The sequence below is a fragment of the Triticum dicoccoides genome, chromosome 1B, assembly GCF_002162155.2.
Source record: "Triticum dicoccoides isolate Atlit2015 ecotype Zavitan chromosome 1B, WEW_v2.0, whole genome shotgun sequence".
In the NCBI taxonomy this organism is placed as follows: Eukaryota; Viridiplantae; Streptophyta; class Magnoliopsida; order Poales; family Poaceae; genus Triticum; species Triticum dicoccoides.
In genome coordinates, this window is record NC_041381.1 from 560,615,180 (window position 1) to 560,638,916 (window position 23,737).

A 23,737-nucleotide genomic window follows, 5' to 3' on the forward strand; every position below is an offset into this window, starting at 1 on the left:
CGTGCCTGAAAATATGTTAAACAAAGTGGGCGGAGGCAATGTAATAATCTCACAATAATTTTTATCAAATATCAAATTATACTTAAGCAATTCCTTCTTATTTTCAACAATAAAATCATGTGCTAACATACTCTTATAATCTAGAAAAACAGAGGGCAACAACTTTTCTTCTTTCTCATAATGCCTAATAGGTATATTGAAGTGTGCAGCAAGGCGCGAAGCAAAGATACCACCAAATATGGGGCCCTTTGTACGGTTCAGACTTAATCGCTTAGCAATAACAGCACCTAAACTGAAAGTTGTATCACGAAACAAAGCATGGTGCAAAATAACAATACCAGGGGCACTAAGATTTCCATTGTTCCCGCGACCAATTAAACATCTACTAGCAAATATTGCGAAGTAACGTAGAACAGGAAAATGTATGCTAGTAATTCCTGCACCTGAAACTTTTCTTGTTTCCCCTACAGCAACTTCATTAATAAATCCCTCCACGTCATTATGGTGTGGTTCCTCTATGTTGCCCACAAAGGGTATCTTGCAAACCCCACAAAAGTCATAAAGTGACATCTCCTTATACTCATCATATAGATAAAAATCTATCGAAGGTGGTGATCTCCTAGCATGGAAATGAAAATTTTGCACAAAAATATTAGTGAGTAGGAGATACTGATCAAGTTGGTCGTGGAGCAAGTCGGTGAGGCCTTCATTCTCAGCCAAATAATAAAAATTATCATGAATCCTGGCTGCTCTCAAGAACTCATCACAAGGCCATTCACACGGCTGAACCTCTGTGGTGCGAGGGAGATTATATTTGGGCTTTTTATCCTCTTCACTTTGCTTATCCTTCGAGCTTCGGCTCGAAGAGCCCCTCAATAATCTCTTCATCATTTTCTAAAAATTTCTGAAATTTTTAGTAACTCAAAATAAAAGTGAACCAAACTCAACAAAATTGATAGCAACTACTCCCACAAGTGCCTAGAGACTATATCATGCATTAGAACTACTTGGGACCAATTAAATTTGTCATGCAAGCTGAAGAACAGGGTCACATCAGCAGCAAAAATTTGCAATGAATAAAGCACTAGAACAAAAACAAATTGGACCATTGGAGGAGTCACATGCCGAAGAACAATCCCCCAAAACAGTTTCGTGAATGAAGCTTTGAGCAAGGAGATCGAAAATCGCAGCAAAACGAGCTAGAACACGAGTTTGAGCTTTGTGGTGATTTTTCTGGAGGAAGACGAAGTGTGTGGGTGCAGGAATAAGTGGAGGGGGCCACGTGGGGCCCACGAGGCAGGGGGGCGCACCCAGGGGGCGCCCTGGACCCTCGTGGCCAGGTGTTGGCTCCTTCTGGTGTGTTCTCAGTGCTAATAATTCTTAAATATTCTAGAAAAAATCATATTTCATTTTCGGGACATTTGGAGAACTTTTATTTTTGGGGTATTTTTTTTATTGCAAGGATAATTCAGAAAACAGACAGAAAATACTATTTTTGCTTTATTTAATCTAAACAACAAAAAGTAAAAGGAGGGTACAGAAGGTTGTGCTTTCTAACTTCATCCATCTCATGCTCATCAAAAGGAATCCACTAACAAGGTCGATCAAGTCTTGTTAACAAACTCTTTTCGAATAACATGGAACCAGAGAAATTTCGAATAACACTAGGTTACCTCAATGGGGATATGCACGTCCCCAAAAATAAGAATATCATATTTATTCTTGACATTAGGAAGAGGGAATTCAAAACCTCCAATAGTAATCGTTGAAATTTTTCCAATATAATTGATAATGTGGACTTGAGGTTGTTTCCTCGGAAAGTGTACCGTATTCTCATTACCATTAACATGAAAAGTGACATTGCCTTTGTTGCAATCAATAACAGACCCTGCAGTATTCAAAAAGGGTCTACCAAGGATAATCGACATACTATCGTCCTCGGGAATATCAAGAATTACAAAGTCCGTTAAAATAGTAACGTTTGCAACCACAACAGGCACATCCTCACAAATACCGACAGGTATAGTAGTTGATTTATCGGCCATTTGCAAAGATATTTCAGTAGGTGTCAACTTATTCAAATCAAGTCTACGATATAAAGAGAGAGGCATAACACTAACACCGGCTCCAAGATCACATAAAGCAGTTTTAACATAGTTTGTTTTAATGGAGCATGGTATAGTTGGTACTCCTGGATCTCCTAGTTTCTTTGGTATTCCACCTTAAAAGTATAATTGACAAGCATGGTGGAAATTTCAGCTTCCAGTATCTTTCTTTTATTTGTAACAATATCCTTCATATACTTAGCATAAGGATTCATTTAAGCATATCAGTCAAACGCATACGCAAAAAGATAGGTCTAATCATTTTAGCAAAGCGCTCAAAATCATCATCATACTTTTTCTTGGATGGTTTAAGAGGAAAAGGCATGGGTTTCTGAACCCATGTTTCTCTTTCTTTATCGTGCTTCCTAGCAATTAAGTCTCTTTTATCATAATGTTGATTCTTTGATTGTGGGTTATCAAGATCAACAGCAGGTTCAACCTCTACATCATTATTATTGCTAGGTTGAGCATCAACATGAACATCATCATTAACATCATCACTAGGTTCATGTTCATTACCAGATTGTGTTTCAGCATCAGAAATAGAAATATCATTGGGATTCTCAGGTGTGTCAACAACAGGTTCACTAGAAGCATGCAAAGTCCTATCATTTTTCTTCTTCTTCTTTTAGAAGGACTAGGTGCATCGACATTATTTCTCTCAGTATCTTGCTCAATTCTCTTAGGGTGTCCCTCAAGATACAAAGGTTCCTGAGTCATTCTACCACCTCTAGTCACAACTCTAACAGCATTATCATTTTTCTTATCCTTTAATTCATTGAGCAAATCATTTTGAGCTTTAAGCACTTGTTCTACTTGAGTTGTAACCATAGAAGCATGTTTACTAATAAGTTTAAGTTCACCTTTAACTCTAGACATATAATCACTCAAGTGTTCAATCATATAAGCATTGCGTTTCAATTGTCTACCAACATAAGCATTGAAGTTTTCTTGTTTAAAATAAAATTATCAAACTCATCCAAGCATTGGCTAGCAGACTTATAACGAGGAATATCACCTTCATCAAATCTATAGAGAGAATTTACCTTTACTACCTGTGTCGGGTTATCAAGACATGTATTTCTTCAATAGGCGGTAAATTCTTAACATCTTCAGCTTTAATACCCTTTTCTTTCATAGATTTCTTTGCCTCCTGCATATCTTCAGGACTGAGAAATAGAATACTCCTTCTCTTTGGAGTTGGCTTAGGAATTGGTTCAGGAAGTGTCTAATTGTTTTCATTAGTCAACATATTATTCAATAACAATTCAGCTTGATCAACAGTTCTTTCCTTGAAAACACAACCAGCACAGCTATCCAAGTGGTCTCTGGAAGCATCGGTTAATCCGTTATAAAAGATATCAAGTATTTCATTTTTCTTGAGAGGATGATCAGGCAAAGCATTAAGTAATTGGAGAAGCCTCCCCCAAGCTTGTGGGAGACTCTCTTCTTCAATTTGCACAAAATTATATATTTCCCTTAAAGCAACTTGTTTCTTATGAGCGGGGAAATATTTAGCAGAGAAGTAATAAATCATATCCTGGGGACTACGCACACAACCAGGATCAAGAGAATTAAACCAAGTTTTAGCATCACCCATTAATGAGACCGAAAATAATTTAAGGATATAGTAGTAACGAGTTCTCTCATCATTAGTGAATAGGGTGGCTATATCATTTAACTTAGTAAGATGTGCCACAACAGTTTCAGATTCATAGCCATAAAAAGGATCAGATTCAACCAAAGTAATTATCTTAGGATCGACAGAGAAATCATATTCCTTATCAGTAATACAGATAGGTGAAGTAGAAAAAGCAGGGTCATATTTCATTCTAGCATTCAGAGACTTTTCTTTCAGCTTAGCTAATAATTTCTTAAGATCAGATCTATCATTGCAAGCAAGAAAATCTCTAGCAGTTTCTTCATCCATAACATAACTGTCGGTATCAAAACCGGCGGATCTCGGGTAGGGGGTCCCGAACTGTGTGTCTAGGTGGATGGTAACAGGAGACAAGGGACACGGTGTTTTTACCCAGGTTTGGGCCCTCTCGATGGAGGTAAAATCCTACTCCTGCTTGATTAATATTGATGATATGGGTAGTACAAGAGTAGATCTACCACGAGATCAGAGAGGCTAAACCCTAGAAGCTAGCCTATGGTATGATTGTTGTTCGTCCTACGGACTAACACTCTCCAATTTATATAGACATCGGAGAGGGCTAAGGTTACACAAATTCGGTTACAATGGGAGGAGATCTACATATCGTATCGCCAAGCTTGCCTTCCACGCCAAGGAAAGTCCCATCCGGACACGGGACGAAGTCTTCAATCTTGTATCTTCATAGTCCGGGAGTCCGGCCAAAGGTCATAGTCCGGCCATCCAGACACCCCCTAATCCGGGACTCCCTCAGTAGCCCCTGAACCAGGCTTCAATGACGACGAGTCCGGCGCGCAAATTGTCTTCGGCATTGCAAGGCGGGTTCCTTCTCCGAATACTTCATAGAAGATGTTTGAACACAAGGATAGTGTCCGGCTCTGCAAAATAAGTTCCACATACCACCGTAGAGAGAATAATATTTACACAAATATAATCTGCGGACATATTCCGTAGTGTGACATCATGCCACGGCCAAGACTTTATTCGAGTCGTTTTACTGTCCCACCTCAGCGCGTTTAGCGAGGCGGTTTCCTTGGCACGTCTTGTCAAAGCAGAGATCGTGTCCCCTTGTTCTGGGATTCTCATCAACACGGGCGTGGGTAACCCAACCGTGCCATTGGTATGACTTCTTAATTGAAAGTGAGTCCCAAACGGTCACGGGGAGGGCTCTTGGTATTCAACCTCTTTATAAAGAGACCAAGGCTCGACTCCTTTCTTTCAATCCAATCAAATCCTCCTCTCGCCTTGAGTTCCAACACCCAAAGCTCCAGATTCAGGTGCTTCGGACCTTCAATGATGTCCGGCTCCGACCTTCAAGGTCGGTGGATGCCTTCCTCCGTTACGGAAGAATACGTGTTAAAGCTAAGAGACGCCAGGTATCTAGCCGGCGAAATCTTGCATAGGCTGCCTGCTCACGGGCAGGTCATTCCCACTCCCAAGCCCGGTGAGAGCATGGTGTTCGCGTCTCACTTCCTTTGGGGGCTAGGCTTCCCGATTGACCCCTTCATGAGGGGGCTCATGTTTTACTACGGGCTGGAATTTCACGACTTAGCTCCGGAGTCCATCCTCCAAATCTCATCGTTCATTGTCGTGTGTGAGGCCTTCCTCCATATTACTCCTCACTTCGGATTGTGGCTCAAAACCTCCAAAGTAGAGCCGGAGATGATCGAGGGGCAGCACGCAGAGTGCGGAGGTGCTGTTATAAGCAAGATTGCCGACGCTCCATGGCACGAGGGCTCTTTTCAAGAGGAGTTCGGCTTATGACAATGAGAGTGGTTTTACATCACAGCTCCCAGGGGCACCACATGGGTGGCGCCACCTGCTTTTTGCTCGGGTCCCCCACCACGGCTAGCGTCATGGGTCAATAAAGGGCTTAACTGGGGGCCGTCCAAGGACGTGCCCTTGTTGCAGGGCCGCATTCGAGATCTCCTAGAAAGAGATATCAATCTGGCCATAGTGATGCAGGTTATGTTGATTCGTCGTATCCTGCCCTGCAAATGTCGTCCCCTCCGTCTGTGGGAGCTTAATCCGGAAGGACCACGAGCTCTCCAACATTTTATGGACACGACACCCGTGGAGATGTACAAATTGTTCTTTGGATCACAAGCAATGTGTACGGACTTGTCCGAGGACGCAGGTCTGAGCTGCAATCGCCCGGATACTCAAGTAAGTAGCCCTGTACCCGGACACGCTATCTGTACATTTATCATAAAATTGCCCTTAAAAGAGCTATCTTTTAAACAGGAGTGGATAGCGAAAGCAAAGCTTATCAGGTGTCCGGCCCCCCTCCCCGAGACCACGCCGGATCCCGTGTTGACCAGGATGCTAGAGATTGCGCCTTTGGAAGAAGGCGAAGAGGGGAACAAAGAAGTTACCGCCTCCGTGAAGGAGGCTGTCAGGAAAGGAGGAATCGGGAATTCCTCTATCCAGGGAAAGAAGAGGACCACCTCTGAAGACCCGGAGGCGATGGCCTCAAAGCGGGGGAAGAAATCTTTGTCAGAGGGTCCGGCGCCGGAGGGTGCCCCGGCCGCATTTGCCCCCAAGGGGATCAGCTCTCCACCGAGCCGTAAGTAAAGAGAGGGGTTTTAAAATGAGAGACATCCCTGTTTTATTTCTGAGGAAGATAACTGAAATTTTACCTTGTAGTTCGGATCTCAACCCTTCTCAGCAGATCTCATCTTCAGGGGATCTTCGTCCGGAGATGATGGAGAGCAGAATGCCTCCCCCAGTTGTACCGTCTTGCGAGGCGGGCGACCCCGAGGTGTCGCCTCGGAGGGTTTCTCTAAATCCGGCCTTCGAAAAAGGTCTTCGGACGAGTCCGGCACCGTCCGGTGCACGGTCGGAGGAGCTGAAGGATCTGCTCGGGCGAGCGTCTATCTCAGAAGAACACCATGTGTTGATGAATACGGTGATTAGAAGGATTTCATCCGCGGAAAGCGGATTGTACGAGGCCGCCAGGAGTTTACTGACAGGTTTTGAGGTAGCGAAATGATGTACCTTTTGACAGATCCGCATATATAAAATGCGCCCTGTATAGATAGTAGCCCTTGAGACTCTATGTGTTGTCAAAGATGATGGCGCGCAGAGGATCATAATCCCAGGTATAATATGTCGCCTTTCCTATGTAGGTGGCGAAGTGTTCGGTGGCTAGACAGACTGATGAATTTGCCGAGCTAAAGCGGCAACTTGACGTGGCAGATGCCGACATCGCGCTTGTCAACGAGCGGCTGGATGAGGCACAAGGTATGTAATGTCTCCGAAGACATCTGGTAAGAGGAGCTTGATGCTTGTACCTTATAACATGTGTGCTTAATGCAGATGGTGCCGCTGCCATGGAGAACCTTCGGGCGGAACTTGCCCGAGCCAAGGAGCAAGCCATGAAAAGCGATGAGGCTGCCTTAAAGGCGGAGGAAGAGCTAAAAGCCGAACAGGCTGCTCACTGCCAGAGCAAGAAGGAAATGGCCGAGATGGCTGTAAAATTGAAGAATGATGCCGACCGCTGCAAGCTCCTTGAAAAAGAAGATAGGGTGGCACAGAAGGACCTAGAAAAGGTCACTGCCGAGGCCAAGGATACTCGCTCTGCAATGAGAGCTATGAAGGAGGAGCTACGTCAGGCCGGAGATATCACAGCTGGAAAGCCCTATATGCTGCGGATGAAGTTCGGGGATCCTAAGTATGCTCCATTGGACCGGAAGTGGAGTGCGGCGAACACTTATCTGGATTTGGCGGCGAGTGCCGCGGACGCGACCGAACACTTCCGGGGTCTAAATGACCACGAATTGGAAGAACTTTTTTGGTCACAGTTCCACAATCCAGAGCGCCCACTTTCGGTATCCGATCGTTTGGCCGCATGGGCGGAGCTGAACAGGTTATCTGGACTCACCATGAAGCATGTCGTGAGTCATCTGTGGCCGAAAGGGCCTGAGCCGAAGAGTTATTTTAGCTTGGTGCAGCGTTCCTTGGTGCGGTGCCGCATATTGATGCAATGAAGAGGTCAGCATGCATAGAGGGTGCACAGATGGCTCTTGCCCGTGTCAAGACATACTGGGCGGAGATGAAAGCCAGTGCTGTTGCATCCCAAGATTCAGACGAAAGCCGAGTGCCTGCCGAGCACTATTTTGAGGAAGTTCTGTCGGGCGCTCGTTTAATAGAGACGCAGTGCTCGAAGGATGTTATGTTTGAATAATGGGTATTATTGTAAAACAAAGTTTTGATGGAATATAAAAGCTTTTTATACTTGTGCTTTCAAGAATTAGAATACCTCCTGTGCGGCCGTTAATGTATATGTGTATATAACCTAAAAGATGGCAGTCTTTGGCTTCAGCCCCCACGCATATAATGCGGGGGTGTTCGCAGAAGGCGCATTTTCATACTTGATCCAACGTCTTGGTCCTATTAAGGAGGTGGTAGCGCAGCGAACGAGGCAACCGAACTATAATGCTTTATCACTTTCACTTAGCCATAGGAGTTTGACAGTGGGGCTACGATATAGCCCCTGGGGGCACCGCTCTCACCCGAATTCGGGGCGCGTGTGTGCCTGGCCGGGAAATGGCCCTTCGTTAATGCGGAGGAATCCTAAAGATTTCGGCGGGTCATCGAGTGGTTGACCAGTCTCACGCTATATCATGACAGTCAGTTTTCGGCTTTCTCTACTGAGGTGCTCACCTGGCCGAACCGGGGCACAATCGCAGTAGTTCTCCTGGTGCCGCCTTAGCTGATAGAGCAGAACATAAGGCAGCAAAACACAAGAGCCGGGCAAACCCAACATTTGACCAAAGACATGATTCGGTGCTGATGCATATAAGGCCTAACTCGCGACGCCGAACACTCCCTAAGGTATTCGGTCTTTATGAAAACGGGCGGAACAACGCCCTTGGTAAGAAGCCCCTGGTGTCCAGGTACGCGCAAATTTCTGACATGGCCACATGCCAAGACGCCAGCCTCCTCCTCGGTTATAACAAAAAACCGGGGGATGTGTATCAACAAGAGACAGTAAAAAAGGTTTACGCAGGGTCTTAATCTGAAAAGAATCCTTGGAACAGGTCCCTACTGCATGTCTGCGCCTGTGTCTCCGTTGTGCCGTATCCTGGACGGGTGTAGCATGGTGCTCATCTGTAAAAGAGAGGAACTTAGTTGAAAACAATCGTGCGAAAAATCTATGTTATATTAAATAAACAAAGTATAATTCAGAAAATGGGTAGAATTGAGCTTTATTGTCTCTTGGTGTAAATGCGCGGAGCCCCTTGTACAGGGGTATGCAGCTAGTAAGCATTTGTATGTTTACGCCGAACTCGTCTAGCCATGTCCGGGGTCTTGAATGACCTGTTTAGGTGCTTTAACTAGTAAAGCTGGTTTAGTGTGCGGCTGTCAAGGCGGCCGCACCATCTTCCGCACTCGAGGAACACTCGATATTTCCCTTTAATGAGATTATGCCTCGCGGACCGGGCATTTTAAGTGTAAGGGATGCATAATGCGGTATTGCGTTAAAGCGGGCGAAAGCTTCGCGTCCTAGTAGTGCTTGATAGCTACTTATGAATGGGGCGATGTGGACGGTTAGATTTTCGCTTCGAAAGTTGTCGGGGGAGCCGAACATAACTTCTAACAAGAGGGAACCCATACAATGGGTATCTGGGCCTCGCGTTACCCCTTGAAAGGAAGTGTTGCCATGACGAATTATTGTTGGGTTTATCCCCATTTTGCGGATTGTGTCCTGGTATAGCAGGTTTAGATTGCTGACGCCGTCCATTAGGACTTGTGTAAAGTGGAGTCCGTCGATTATCGGATCTAATACCAGGGCAGTCCAGCCTGCGTTCCGGGTACCTCTAGAGTAATCCTGATGATCGAAGGTGATTGGTTGTAACAACCAGTGGCGGGACTCCTCTGGGACAGGCCGTATGACGCGTATCTCCATAGGCGCCACTCTGTTTTCCCTTTTGTCACGTGAAGTGAATTTACTGTTTTGACTTCTTGCGGGAACTTTTGTTCTCCGGTGCTCTGCTTGTGGGGTTCGTCGTCGTCCTCGCTTGGTATGTCGAGCCCCTTGTGTTCGGTGTTAAGTTTGCCGGATTGCTTGAGGACCCAACAATCTCTGTGGGTGTGGTTTGCAGGCCTCCCGGGAGTACTGTGGATTTGGCATATTTTGTCCAAGATTTTGTTGAGGTTGGATAGCTCGTCCCTATTATCCTTGGGGGGGAGGGGGCTTTTTCTGATTCTGCTGAGAGCTTTTGAATTCGGCGTTGACTGACGTGCTCTTTGGGCTGCTTCCCTTGGTCCGGCGATGGTCCTTGCTACCTCTTTCCCGTTTCCATCCCTAGATTCAGATGTACTTGGATCGCTGGTGCTGCTCCTTGCCAACCAGCTATCTTCTCCTGCGCAAAAGCAGGTCATGAGGCTTGTTAATGCAGACATTGTTCTTGGCTTTTCTTGGCCGAGGTGTCTGGCGAGCCATTCGTCCCGGACACTGTGCTTGAAAGCTGCTAAGGCTTCGGCGTCCGGACAGTCGACTATCTGGTTCTTTTTAGTAAGAAATCTGTTCCAGAGTTTCCGGGCTGACTCTCCGGTTTCTTGAGTTATATGACTTAGATCGTCTACATCCGGAGGTCGGACGTAAGTCCCTTGAAAATTTGCCCGAAATGCGTCCTCGAGCTCTTCCCAACTTCCTATGGTGTTTTCGGGAAGGCTTTTAAGCCAATGCCGGGCTGGCCCTTTGAGCTTAAGGGGTAAATATTTTATGGCGTGGAGGTCATCTCATCTAGCCATGTGTATGTGGAGGATATAGTCCTCAACCCAGACTCCAGGATCTGTTGTTCCATCATATGCCTCTATGTTTACGGGTTTGAATCCCGCTGGAAATTCATGTTCCAGCACCTCATCGGTGAAACATAGGGGGTGTGCGGCACCCCTATATTTGGGTGTGCCGTGATGTTCGGATACTTGTTGCGTTGCATTGCTTACTAGAGCTTGCTTTCTTGGCCCGTAGATAGATCTGGTTGGGCCATCTTTTTGATGTGAATCCTTGTGCGGATCGCATGCCGGCTTGAGTGCGGCGCCCCTTGCCGCTCTATGCTGGCCATGGGGTTCTTTATCCGACCGGGTATCTTCTTTATTTTTTGAATGTGGGGGCTCTAAGGCCTCCTCATCGAATTCTGGTAGTAATTTTTGCTTTGGGTAGCTCTTTGTGTGGCGACTGTCGCCATATTTGTCTGCGGTGTTGAGTACTTTGCCCCATCTAATTCTGAGTGCATCTTCCGCTGTTTTGAGCTTCCGCTTCTGCTTTTTCAGGCTACGCGCAGTGGCGACGAGCCTTTTGTGGAGGTTCTTCTGCTCCAGCAACTTGTCCGGCGTGAGGTCGTCCGGACTATCATCTTCACCGGGGGCGGGTTGTTCGGTTTGTTTACCCAAGTTGCCCTGTTCGGACGGTTGCTCGATGGCATGTTCATCATCCACCGGTTCACCCTGCTCTATGGCTGGCTCTTTGTCGAGGTGGGGTTTGGCGCGTCGCTTACGCCGCCGCTTCGATTGCTTTTCGAGGGAACGATCCCTCGTTGTATCCCTTTGTTCCTCGTCGTCGTTTCTTTTAGGTGTGTCCACCATGTATACATCATGAGATGAGGTGGTTGTCCAGTGCCCTGTAGGCATTGGTTCTTGGTCGTCTCTTTCATCGGCGTCCATACCGTCGATGTCTTCGGAGTCGAAGTCGAGCATGTCGGTTAAATCATCGACAGTGGCTATGTAGTGGGTGGTGGGTGGGCTTCGAATTTCTTCGTCGTCCGCATCCCAACATTGCTGACCATAGTTCGGCCAGGGCTCTCCTGACAAAGAGAGAGACTGTAGTGAATTCAGAATGTCGCCAAAGGGCGAGTGCTGAAAGATGTCCGCGGCAGCGAACTCCATGATTGGCACCCAATCGGGTTCGATCGGTAGGGGTGCGGAAGGCTCGGAGTCCGGAAAGGAGTCCGGCACCTTGGAGTCGTGAGCTTTGCGAAGGACAAGACTGGTGTTCGGCTCGATCGCCGTAGAGATTGCAGCCCCCGAGGCGGTGTCCAGCCACCCGTCCTCGATCAGCGCGGTCGGCTCCGAGCTAAGGGCCGGAGCGGACACCTGAGCGGCCTTCTGGGCACTGTCCGGCTGCAGAGCTAGATCATGCCCATCGTGACAATGCAGCGCGCTCGGCTGTGGCTCGAATTCGTCGAAGATCAAGTCTCCGCGGATGTCAGCCGTGTAGTTCAAACTTCCAAATCTGACCTGATGGCCAGGGGCGTAGCTTTCGATCTGCTCCAGATGGCCAAGCGAATTGGCCCGCAGTGCAAAGCCGCCGAATACGAAGATCTGTCCAGGGAGAAAAGTCTCACCCTGGACCGCATCGTTGTTGATGATCGGAGGAGCCATCAGGCCTAAAGGTGACAACACAGAGGGACTCTCAATGAAAGCACCAATGTCGGTGTCAAAACCGGCGGATCTCGGGTAGGGGGTCCCGAACTATGCGTCTAGGCGAATGGTAACAGGAGACAAGGGACACGATGTTTTTACCCAGGTTCGGGCCCTCTCGATGGAGGTAAAACCCTACTCCTGCTTGATTAATATTGATGATATGGGTAGTACAAGAGTAGATCTACCACGAGATCAAAGAGGCTAAACCCTAGAAGCTAGCCTATGGTATGATTGTTGTTCATCCTACGACTAAAACTCTCCGGTTTATATAGACACCGGAGAGGGCTAGGGTTACACAGAGTCGGTTACAATGGGAGGAGATCTACATATCGTATCGCCAAGCTTGCCTTCCACGCCAAGGAAAGTCCCATCCGGACACGGGACGAAGTCTTCAATCTTGTATCTTCATAGTCCGGGAGTCCGGCCAAAGGTCATCGTCCGGCCATCCGGACACCCCCTAATCCGGGACTCCCTCAATAACCCTCAGGCACAACAGGCAATTCATATCTAGGGGGAGAATCTTCATCATCACTTTCATCAATATTATCAGTTTCAATAATTTCATTCTCTCTAGCCCTAGCAAGTTGTTCATCAAGAAATTCACCTCATGGCACAGTATTATCAAGCATAGAAGTAGTTTCATCATAAGTATCATGCATAGCAGAAGTGGCATCATCAATAACATGTGACATATCAGAATTAATAGTAGAAGAAGGTTTAGGTGTCGGAAGCTTACTCAAAACAGATGGTGAATCAAGTGCAGAGCTAGATGGCAGTTCCTTACCTCCCCTCGTAGTTGAGGGATAAATCTTGGTTTTCTCATCTTTTAAGTTCCTCATAGTGACCAGCAGATATAAATCCCAAGTGACTCAAAGAATAGAGCTATGCTCCCTGGCAATGGCGCCAGAAAATAGTCTTGATAACCCACAAGTATAGGGGATCGCAACAGTTTCCGAGGGTGGAGTACTCAACCAAAATTTATTGATTCGACACAAGGGGAGCCAAAGAATATTCTCAAGTATTAGCAATTGAGTTGTCAATTCAACCACACCTGGAAAACATAATATATGCAGCAAAGTATATAGTAGCAAAGTAATATGGAAGTAACGGTAACAATGGCAAAAGTAACAGTAGCAGTTTTGTAGTAATTGTAACAGTGGCAACGGTAAAGTAACTAAGCAAAGATCAATATGTGAAAAGCTCATAGGCATTGGATCAGTGATGGATAATTATGTCGGATGCGATTCCTCATGCAATAGTTATAACATAGGGTGACATAGAACTAGCTCCAGTTCATCAATGTAATGTAGGCATGTATTCTGAATATAGTCATACATGCTTATGGAAAAGAACATGCATGACATCTTTTGTCCTACCCTCCCATGGCAGCGGGGTCCTATTGGAAACTAAGGGATATTAAGGCCTCCTTATAATAGAGTACCGGACCAAAGCATTAACACTTAGTGAGTACATGAACTCCTCAAACTACGGTCATCACGGGAGTGATCCCAATTATTGTCACTTCGGGGTTGCTGGATCATAACACATAGTAGGTGACTATTGACTTGCAAGATAGGATCAAGAACTCACATATATTCAGGAAAACATAATAGGTTCAGATCTGAAATCATGGCAGTCGAGCCCTACTGACAAGCATTAAGCATAGCAAAGTCATAGCAACATCAATCTCAGAACATAATGGATACTAGGGATCAAACCCTAACAAAACTAACTCGACTACATAGTAAATCTCATCCAACCCATTACCGTCCAGCAAACCTACGATGGAATTACTCACGCACGGCGGTGAGCATCATGAAATTGGTGATGGAGGATGGTTGATGATGACGACGGCGACGGATTCCCCTCTCCAGAGCCCCGAACGGACTCCAGATCAGCCCTCCTGAGAGAGATTAGGGCTTGGCGGCGGCTCCGTATCATAAAACGCGATGAATCCTTCTCTCTGATTTTTTTTCTCCCCGAACATGAATATATGGATTTGAAGTTGAGGTCGATGGAGCCTCAGGGGGACCATGAGACAGGGGGGTGCGCCCAGGGGGGCAGGCGCGCCCCCCACCCTCGTGGACAGGGTGTGGACCCCCTGGTCTTGATTCTTTTGCCAGTATTTTTTATTAGTTCCAAAGATATTCTCCGTGAAGTTTCAAGTCATTCCGAGAACTTTTATTTCTGCACAAAAATAACACCATGGCAATTCTGCTGAAAACAGCGTCAATCCGGGTTAGTTTCGTTCAAATCATGCAAGTTAGAGTCCAAAACAAGGGCAAAAGTGTTTGGAAAAGTAGATACGATGGAGACGTATCAACGCACCCTGGGCCCTTGTGATCACCGTGTAAGGCGGTTGGTGCCCTTCTTCGGCTGCAAGAAAGGTAATATCCGGATAAAAATCGTGTTAAAATTTCAGCCCAATCGGAGTTACGGATCTCCAGGAATTTAAGAAACGGTGAAAGGCCAGAATCTGGGAGCGCAAAAACAGAAGGAGAGAGAGAGAGAGAGAGAGAGAGAGAGAGAGAGAGAGAGATCCAATCTCGGAGGGGCTCCCGCCCCTACGCCACCATGGAGGCCATGGACCAGAGGGAAACCCTTCTCCCATCTAGACAGAAGGTCAAGGAAGGAGAAGAAGGAGGGGGCCTCTCTCCCCCTCTCTCCCGCTGGCACTGGAACACCGCCGGGGCCATCATCGTGACGACGATCTACACCAACAACTTCGCCATGTCATCACCAACTCTCTCCCCCTCTATGTAGCGGTGTAACCTCTCTTTTACCAGTTGTAATCTCTACTTGAACATGGTGCTCAACGCTATATATTATTTCCCAATGATGTGTGGCTATCCTATGATGTTTGAGTAGATCCGTTTTGTCCTATGGGTTGACTAATGATCACGATTGGTTTGAGTTGCATGTTTTATTATTAGTGTTGTCATATGGTGCTCTCCATGTCGCGCAAGCGTGAGGGATCCCCGCTGTAGGGTTGCAATATGTTCATGATTTGCTTATGGCGGGTGGCGTGAGTGACAGAAGCACAGACCCAAGTAAGTAGGTTGTTTGCGTGTGGAAATAAAGAGGACTTGATACTTTAATGCTATGGTTGGGATTTACCTTAATGATCTTTAGTAGTTATGAATGTTTGTTAGAGTTCCAATCATAAGTGCATATGATCCAAGAATAGGAAGTATGTTAGCTTATGCCTCTCCCTCATATAAAATTGCAATAATGATTACCCGTCTAGCTATCGATTGCCTAGGGACAAATAACTTTCTTGTGACAAAAAGCTCTTTACTAAAACTAGCTTAGTTGTTTCTTTATCTAAACAACCCCTAGCTTTTATTTATGTGATCTTAATTATCTTGCAAATCTATTCTATCACACCAACAAAGTACTTCTAGTTTCATACTTATTTTAGGTAAAGAGAACGTTAAGCGTGCGTAGAGTTGTATCGGTGGTTGATAGAACTTGAGGGGATATTTGTTCTACCTTTAGCTCCTCGTTGGGTTCGACACTCTTATTTATCGAGAAAGGCTACAACTGATCCCCTATACTTGTGGGTTATCAGATATCATCAAGCTTGCCCACTGACAACAAATTCAGCCTTACGTCGGGAACATGCCTCACTCATCGAGCACCAATCTGCAGCCTGCATTTGTTTCAATGCATATAGATCCCCTACCAACAATTGTTGACGAACCACTAAATCCGATTCTAACTTGTCCAGTAACACCACTAGTGTAAGATGTGAAATACTCCTTGTGTGATGTGATGTGGAAGGATGCACCTGAATCCACAACCCAACTCATGGCATCATCATGAACAACGCTATAGCATTCTTCATCTTGAATGACTAGATAGTCCTCATCTATTGTAGTCATGGTTGAGCTGCTCTCAGCCTTTTGCTCGGTTTTCTTTGCAAGTTTACCCTCTGCAAGCTCTATTTTGTACTTCCTGCGCTCGCTCTTTATGTGTCCTGGATTGCCACAATGAAAGCAAGTAATATATTTTCTCTGTTTTGACTTTGATCTCCCCCTGGATTTGCTTCTGCCTTGCTGAAGTCTTGTATTGTTGCGTCCATGGTTCTCATTATTCCCATGGGTTTCAGCCACATACGCATCAGAAGAAGAGGCATCACCCTTTTCCTTCTTTTTGGCTTCTTCATTCAGCATGCTATTCTTCACCATCTCCAAAGTAAGCTTCCCATCTGAAGCCGAATTGCTAAGTGACACAACAAGCATGTTCCAGCTATCAGGCATGGAACTCAGCAGCAACAATGCTTGCACTTCATCCTCAAAGTTGATCTTCATGGCTGAAAGTTGATTTATATGGCATTGGAAGACATTCAAGTGCTCAATCACACTTGTGCCATCTCGGTACTCAAGCTTTGCAAGTCTTTTGATCATTGAGGCCTTGTTCATTGATGTCTTCCTCTCATACATAGACTCCAACTTCTGCCGCATCTCGTACGCATTTGTGCCATTTGCAACACGGTGGAATATATTATGGTTGATGTACAACCGAATCATACCTACTGCTTTTCTATGCAACACTCTCCATTCTTCCTCTGTGACACCAGTGGGTATCTTGTCTTTCACAATTGGCTTATACAAATCCTTGCAATAAAGGATGTCTTCCATCATGGGTTTCCATAATGGGTAATTGGAAGAATCAAGTTTTATCATGCCACTTGTAGTAGCGCTTTCTTCCAAAGCCATTGTGAGCAGCACTTCTAGTAACAACCAGGCAAATGAGAGTTGCAACCTCCTAAGCAACCAAGGCTCTGATATCACTCTGTTGGGAATTAGTACACAAATGTACTTGTGGTTAACTAACAACTGCAGCGGAAACTAAGTAATCTCGGCACCACATCATGTACTAACTCAAGGATTGTTGCTTAGCACAGAAGGAAACATATGCAGCAGCATATTTGGAGGCAAAATATGTTACTTAGCAGGCAAGGCACTCCTCAGCCGAGTGTCTTGTGGTAGGAGTGACTTTTCTGGGCAACAGCAAGCATCAGCAAAGAGACACCAGATTTTTACGTGGAAAACCCCCCAACTTGAGGGGGAAAATGTGGGATACAACAAGTTCTTCTCTAGACAACACTAGAGGATCCCATACATCAAGATTTCTGAATCTTGGATGAACACAATAAGATTTGGGGCTCAAGAACTAGGGATTGGAATAATCTCACCAAAGATGGTGGAACCGCAGTTTGAAGGAGACAAGGTAGTAGATCTGGACCATCACAACCTTGGGAAGGAGCTCCCTTTGCTTCTTCCTTTAGTCTTCCTCTTCTTCCTTTGCTCTCTTGGTTTTCTCTCTTCTTCTCCCTTGGAGGATGAACTGATTTTTGTCACTCTTGATGGTGGCTGTTGGATGGAGGGTAAAGCATCCCCATCTTCTCATGTGCAAAGTCCAAAATGACCCTAGGTCATAACTCTAATGTGTAGTGGGCTTCTGCGCCTCTTTGGGCTATCTGAAAAGCCTCAAATGGTCATCTCCTTACAGCCCACCTGAGGAGGATATCCCAACAATTTTTTCCTCACGGTAGGTTCGACCCATTTTCTTTCAGTAAGAAAATCATCGATGTCCTTAATTATCTACTCAAATGGCCAAATATGCAGAGCTGCAACTCATAGAGCACTTATAAACGGACTTTGGCAAACTGACGGTCACATCTCAAATTTCCTTTTCACAATTAGACATCTCAATTGTCATACCTCAAATCCATACAGAGTCATAAAACGTAAACATAAACGATGCAACAAACATCGTTCGGCTACTACATCAGAACATGCGATCACACTACCAAATTTGGCATGTTTTACCTACATACTAACTAGGGAGAAGATCGTCCATGCCTACCCTTGCCCTTCCCGGTGTCCTTGACTTCCTTCTCGCGGAAGTAGCGGTCAAAAACGTAGTATGGATCAAGCCGGATCTGCTCTTCGCCGGAGTTGTCCGGCCCGTCGCTCCCCTCCTTCTCCTCCTGGGGGGGAGGGGGGGTCTGGCCATGGCACGAATAGCCTGATTCTCCTCTAGGGCGAGGGCACGCGTGTTCCTCTGCTGCCGCATCCTTAAGATGCGGGCGCAGATGGCTTCCTCCTCTCAAGCAGTGTGCGCCACCACATCCGCCGCCTCTGTCACCGGCATGTCGGCAGCAAAGCGGGCCTCGTTCGCCCTCATCCTTTCCTTCCCACGGCATACACACCAGCCCCGCTAGCACTCATACTCCGGCCGACCAGTGACTGGAAAAGGGAGATTGGAAGGCTCCCGGGAGGACCACGACTTTAACGAGCTAAGTGGTGCTTAGTGGGGGTGAATTTTGCATTGTCCAGCCTAAAATGACATAAATTGCAACTTTTTTTCATGTGGCTCTTTCAACCAGGTGCTCCGCTTCAGCAAACGTGGAAACGCAGGCAGGCAGGATGTCCGCAGCCACGTCTTCGACCTGATGCGAGTGTTGAAAGGTACAGCGTTTCCTATTTCCAGTAGCGTGTTGGTAATTTGGGTAACGGGAATATTACTGTCTAAACCATTTTTTGCCTTTACTAACATACAAGAAAATTTGGTCATCAAGAGACCATGCAATGCCCCTTGCACAGCATTTCCAGTTGATCACGTTGTTTCGGGATGGAAAATGCACTTTGCACATGAAATCAACACAAGACATAGCAATTCAGAAGACACGCTGACAAACTATGCCAAGACAAGTCAATACTACAATGTATCAAGTCTGTCGGAGTGGCGAGTACAGAGTACAAAGCGGACATAGTAAAACCATGATGGGCAAACAAACAGCGCCACGGACAATTTAACACCCACGAAAACAATCTGATAGCTAGCTCTTTGACAGAGAGCTTTATCTTTCCAAAACACCCACATTATCTGTCAAGACTATATAGTTTATAATACGTAAAGGCAGTATTAGTCCGAATATCCAGCTTATCCAGATCCATAGAAGCCCCTGCCGAGATGCTTCAAGCCTATATATCACGAAATTACAGACAGGTGGTTAGTTGCAGAAACCAATCGAGCAAGACGCCAACGAGAGGAAAAACAGAGTAAAACTAGGTAGCAACAATAGAAGAGAAAGATGCAGACTAGAGCATTTTCATATACTAAAGCTGCCAGGTATAGTTTATTTCCATGGACCAGGTGGCAGCTTGGGGAATCATGTGTGTTTGCACTAATTCAAAACCATCAAATGTTCATAAAGTATAGAATGGACCTAGCTTCCATAAGTATGGATGTTCGAACATTTGGTCAAAAAACAAGGCACATAGTAAAAAGGCCAGCTGACGCACCTTGTTGGCAATGTTGTTGGACAGCCAGTCAAGGCCCTCGTACAACCCCTCTCCAGAGGTAGCACATGTGCTCTGGATGTACCTGAAATGATCGTCAAAACATAAGATCAAAGCACATATAGTAAATTGAGTCATTATGGAAAAGGCTATAAAATATACTACTCCCTCCGTTCCAAAATGTAGCGCCTATAGATTTTTGCAATAGTCAAACATTACAAACTTTGACCATATTTATAGAGAAAAATAGGTACATCTAGAATACCAAATGCACATCATTGGATACATCATGAGTTCTATTTTCAGAATGTACATGTTTAGTATTGTAGATGTAGACTGTTTTCTGTATACACTTGGTCAAAGTTGGCAAAGTTTGACTTCTACAAAAATCTATATGCACTACATTGTGGAATGGAGGGAGTATGTTGGATGCTGCCAAATGAGTATTTTACTTGATTGCTTAATTTGTGTAACAATAGTAGTACCACCTCAAGGCAATGCTATACACAGATGAAGTGTTTCATGTTTTTGTTCCTTCCCATACATAGAAATGTACTTTCACGAAATAGGCATGTTATTGAAGAAACGGAAATCAACCGTAAAAATATGGTGCAACAGTGCACAAACTTTCATTCACCATAGATCAGAAACCATACCAGTGTCGCTGGCGCAGAGAATGCAGGCCAAGCTTGTCAGTGATTTCAGCAGCGTTCATGGCATTAGGAAGATCTTGCTTGTTGGCAAACACCAGCAGCACAGCATCACGCAGCTCATCCTATAACAATAATACAGCATTGCCGTCATTAATAATTGTGTCACTGAAATGATGATAAGAGCTAAACTTCCACAAGGCAGCATCTTAAAACAGTAATATTCCCTTGTCAGAGAGAGACTAGTACATTTACTACTATGATTATTATGCTAAGTATTCCCTCCATAAAGAAATATAAGAGCATTTAGATCACTAAAGTAGTGATCTAAACATTCTTATATTTCTTCATAGAGGGAGTATAATAGACAAGAGATTACATCCAAGAAGTATCCGACAACCTAGTGAAGGAATCTACAAAACGTAAGCCAATTATGAATTTAAATAGTGGTCTATGTGTTGACATTGCTTTATTCCCTGTGGTGATACCTCATTCAGCATCCGGTGAAGCTCATCTCTTGCCTCAACAACACGCTCTCTGTCATTGCTGTCCACGACAAAAATGAGACCCTGGGTGTTCTGGAAGTAGTGCCTCCACAGGGGCCTGATCTGTATTGAGCAAGTGCATAAAACATTAGATGACAAGCACACAAGGAAAATAGATCACGGCATGAAGATAGAAATATTCAATACAACACGATGGCATGTTTCAAAATTCCAATTAGAAGATGAAGTTAACAGCAATTCAAAGAAGGCATAGGCATGCACCTCAGTGTAATTTCAATAGTGCAACTGCTATATAAATGACTAAACTAAGGTATATATGTGGCCAAACAATAATTATTGGCCTTCAGGAAATTTGCTTACCTTGTCCTGACCCCCGACATCCCAAACGGTGAAACTAATGTTCTTGTACTCTACAGTTTCGACATTAAACCCTGCAGATTCAAAAACATTCAGATTTCATCAGCATATGTAGACAGTGATGCAAAGTAGCAGAGTAGATCTAGAACATGAACATGGTCAAAATCCTTGATAAAATCAACATTTAAAAAATAAGCACCTGAACACACAGCAACAGCATGAGGTTATCTTTGTTAATAGAAGCATGTCAAGGTCAAACACCAGTCAGAACTCTTAAGGGAGGTTATGCGCTCATGAGTTGGCCACTTTGGAATGATTCAGCTTTCGCTAGGATTCATGGTTATTAAACATAATTGTTTTCACCCAATATAAGTACCAATCAAAATGACATTAATGAGTGTAATGATTCATCACTATGACAGTGCTGACACACCTTAAATCAGTAATCACCATGACAGTGCTGACACGCATTAAATCTGTAATCACTATGACAGTGCTGACACACCTGAATCTGTGTGATCACTATGATAGAGCTAACACACCTGGATCTGTGTGATCACTACACAATTACAGTGCATACAGTCTATCCTGCCTTGACTGAACTCCCAAGCTCAATTATCAAACTGAACTTGGTGATATGCAAAACAATTAGCAGACAACTTGCAATCTTAATCATGAATGGTTTGTCTTCAATTAGGCTTCTTTTGGACAACAACTTGCTGCTTCTCAAATATAAAAGTTTTAATGTACATACAAATAACATGGCACGTGAAGTTCATTTACAGAAAGTAGCACATACATAAGCTACCAAAATAAGATACAAATGAGACATATAATCAACTCGAGATCAGCTTCAAGTTATCTTCATTGTCAAAAGCATTAATGCTATTCCTAAGGCAGGCAAGACCATCTTTGCACTAAATTGGTCTCTTAACTTGCTTACCATGGAACACCCATTACATGCACACGGTCCTAAGCTAAAGCTGCCGCAACATATTGAGACTATATTATTTGCTACAAAGTAACAGCAATATAAACAACATGCTGCAACAGAAAATTAACATAGAACGAGGGCTTACCGATGGTGGGGATGGTGGTGACGATCTCTCCGAGCTTGAGCTTGTAGAGGATGGTGGTCTTACCAGCCGCATCGAGACCGACCATGAGGATCCTCATCTCCTTCTTGGCGAAGAGCCGGCTGAACAGCTTCGTGAACGTGAGCCCCATCTCCGCTCCTGCGCTGAAACCAAACGAAACAAAATTAAGGCGAAAGCTTCAACCCCATAGATCCACACAGACACAGGCTCGTTGTATAAGAATTATTAAGAAAAAAAAAGTTTCCAGAATCGAAGCCACCCAACTAGATCTACGAGATCTGATGCGAGCAGCAGCCAGATCCGCTGCACTGCGCACGAACAGCGCCAAACCGGACCAGATTCGCGACCAACTCGCGCGGGAATCGTGCCGGATTCCCGAGCACCCGCGTGGAAACAAAGCTGAGCCGACCGAAGCCGGTCAAACGCGGCAGATTCCTCAAATCACACCGTCAAAAGACCGACCGCATCTACCGGACACCGACGGGATGATGATTGAGATCGAACAGCCCCGATCCACCAGAACCAAGCAGACTGAACACGATCACGGCAACAGAAAAATAAGATCACGAATCGGCCGACCTAACCGCCGATCGGATCAGAGGAGGTGCCGCATCGAGCGCGGGGAGGGTCGACGGGGGGAGGAGAGAGATCCGGCGAATGGTGGTTACCGAGATCGCGGCGCCTGCTGTCCTGTGCGCGCGCTGGGCTCGGTGATCTCCTCTTCTCTTCCTTTGCCCTCCTCGCGCCGGGTTCCTCCCTGGTTCGGGATCGGTGGCAGGAGGAGGAGGAGAGAAATGGATGAGAGAGAGGGAGGCCGAGATGGCCGCACGCGAGGAAGTCTATATAGGGAGGTGCTTGGAGGGTCACCGGCAGGTGGGGCCGGATTTCTTCGTGGAAGGCGCATCGAAGGCACGCAGCGTGGGCCAGCTGGTGCGTGGGTCCATCTGTGTGCGGTGCCATTAACTTGGGCGGTAAATGTGGACCGTGTCCATCGAGAATCAGGTTTAGAAAATAGCGGTGATTCAACATTCATTTCTCTTTTGACATTACAGATTTTTCATGTACTGTACTACTACCTCCGTTCCTAAATGTAAGTCTCTAAATGTAAGTCCCAGTGGAACCTCTTCAAAGAATTATATTTAGGAATCGGAGGGAGTAGGTAGGTATGTGCCTGAGAGTTGTCATGGAGAGCAAATATCTTTTTATAACACAATAACAGGAATAGTACTATGGTTTAGTTATAAAGTACTCCCTCCGTCCGAAAATACTTGTCGAAGAAATGCATAAAAATGGATGTATCTAGAACTAAAATACGTCAGATACATTCATTCCTCCGACGAGTATTTCCGGACGGAGGGAGTACTACTCCCTCCGTCCGGAAATACTCGTCGGAAAATAGATAAAAATGAATGTACCTAGAATTAAAATATGTCTAGATACATTTATTTTTTTTTGACAAGTATTTTTGGACGGAGGGAGTACAAAATAATATGGCTTGGTTATAAAGTATAAATTTCCTACCATTTTTTTGAGAAAAAATTCGTTCTATTTATCTTCAATCTTGGTCGTACAACGAACATCAGAAATAATAAAAATTACATCTCGATACATAGATCATCTAG

At 45.2% G+C, this 23,737-nt stretch overlaps 1 protein-coding gene across 2 annotated transcripts; it reads right to left on the bottom strand.

The window, feature by feature from the left end:
• Positions 1-18,879: 18,879 nt before the first annotated feature.
• On the bottom strand, positions 18,880-22,937 carry LOC119348741 (ADP-ribosylation factor 2). 2 transcript variants are annotated; one of them, XM_037616731.1, is made up of 7 exons: positions 22,784-22,937; positions 22,098-22,253; positions 21,022-21,092; positions 20,644-20,763; positions 20,162-20,280; positions 19,509-19,590; positions 18,880-19,187 (listed from the first exon to the last, which is right to left on the bottom strand). In XM_037616731.1, the coding sequence occupies exons 2-7, from the start codon at positions 22,243-22,245 to the stop codon at positions 19,182-19,184; spliced, it is 546 nt and encodes a 181-aa protein (XP_037472628.1). In that variant the 5' UTR covers positions 22,246-22,253; positions 22,784-22,937; the 3' UTR covers positions 18,880-19,181. The 2 variants fall into 2 exon arrangements, with proteins under 2 accessions (XP_037472628.1, XP_037472627.1); XM_037616730.1 differs by having other exon boundaries at positions 22,098-22,258; positions 22,784-22,917.
• Between the last annotated feature and the right edge of the window lie 800 nt (positions 22,938-23,737).

Coding starts and splice junctions, on each gene's coding strand:
- LOC119348741 (XM_037616731.1), bottom strand. CDS start 22,245: ATGGGGCTCACGTTCACGAAGCTGTTCAGCCGGCTCTTCGCCAAGAAG. Junction 20,764..21,021: donor ATGTCGGGGGTCAGGACAAG/GTAAGCAAATTT, acceptor TGCTCAATACAG/ATCAGGCCCCTGTGGAGGCA. Junction 20,281..20,643: donor TTCACCGGATGCTGAATGAG/GTATCACCACAG, acceptor TTATTGTTATAG/GATGAGCTGCGTGATGCTGT.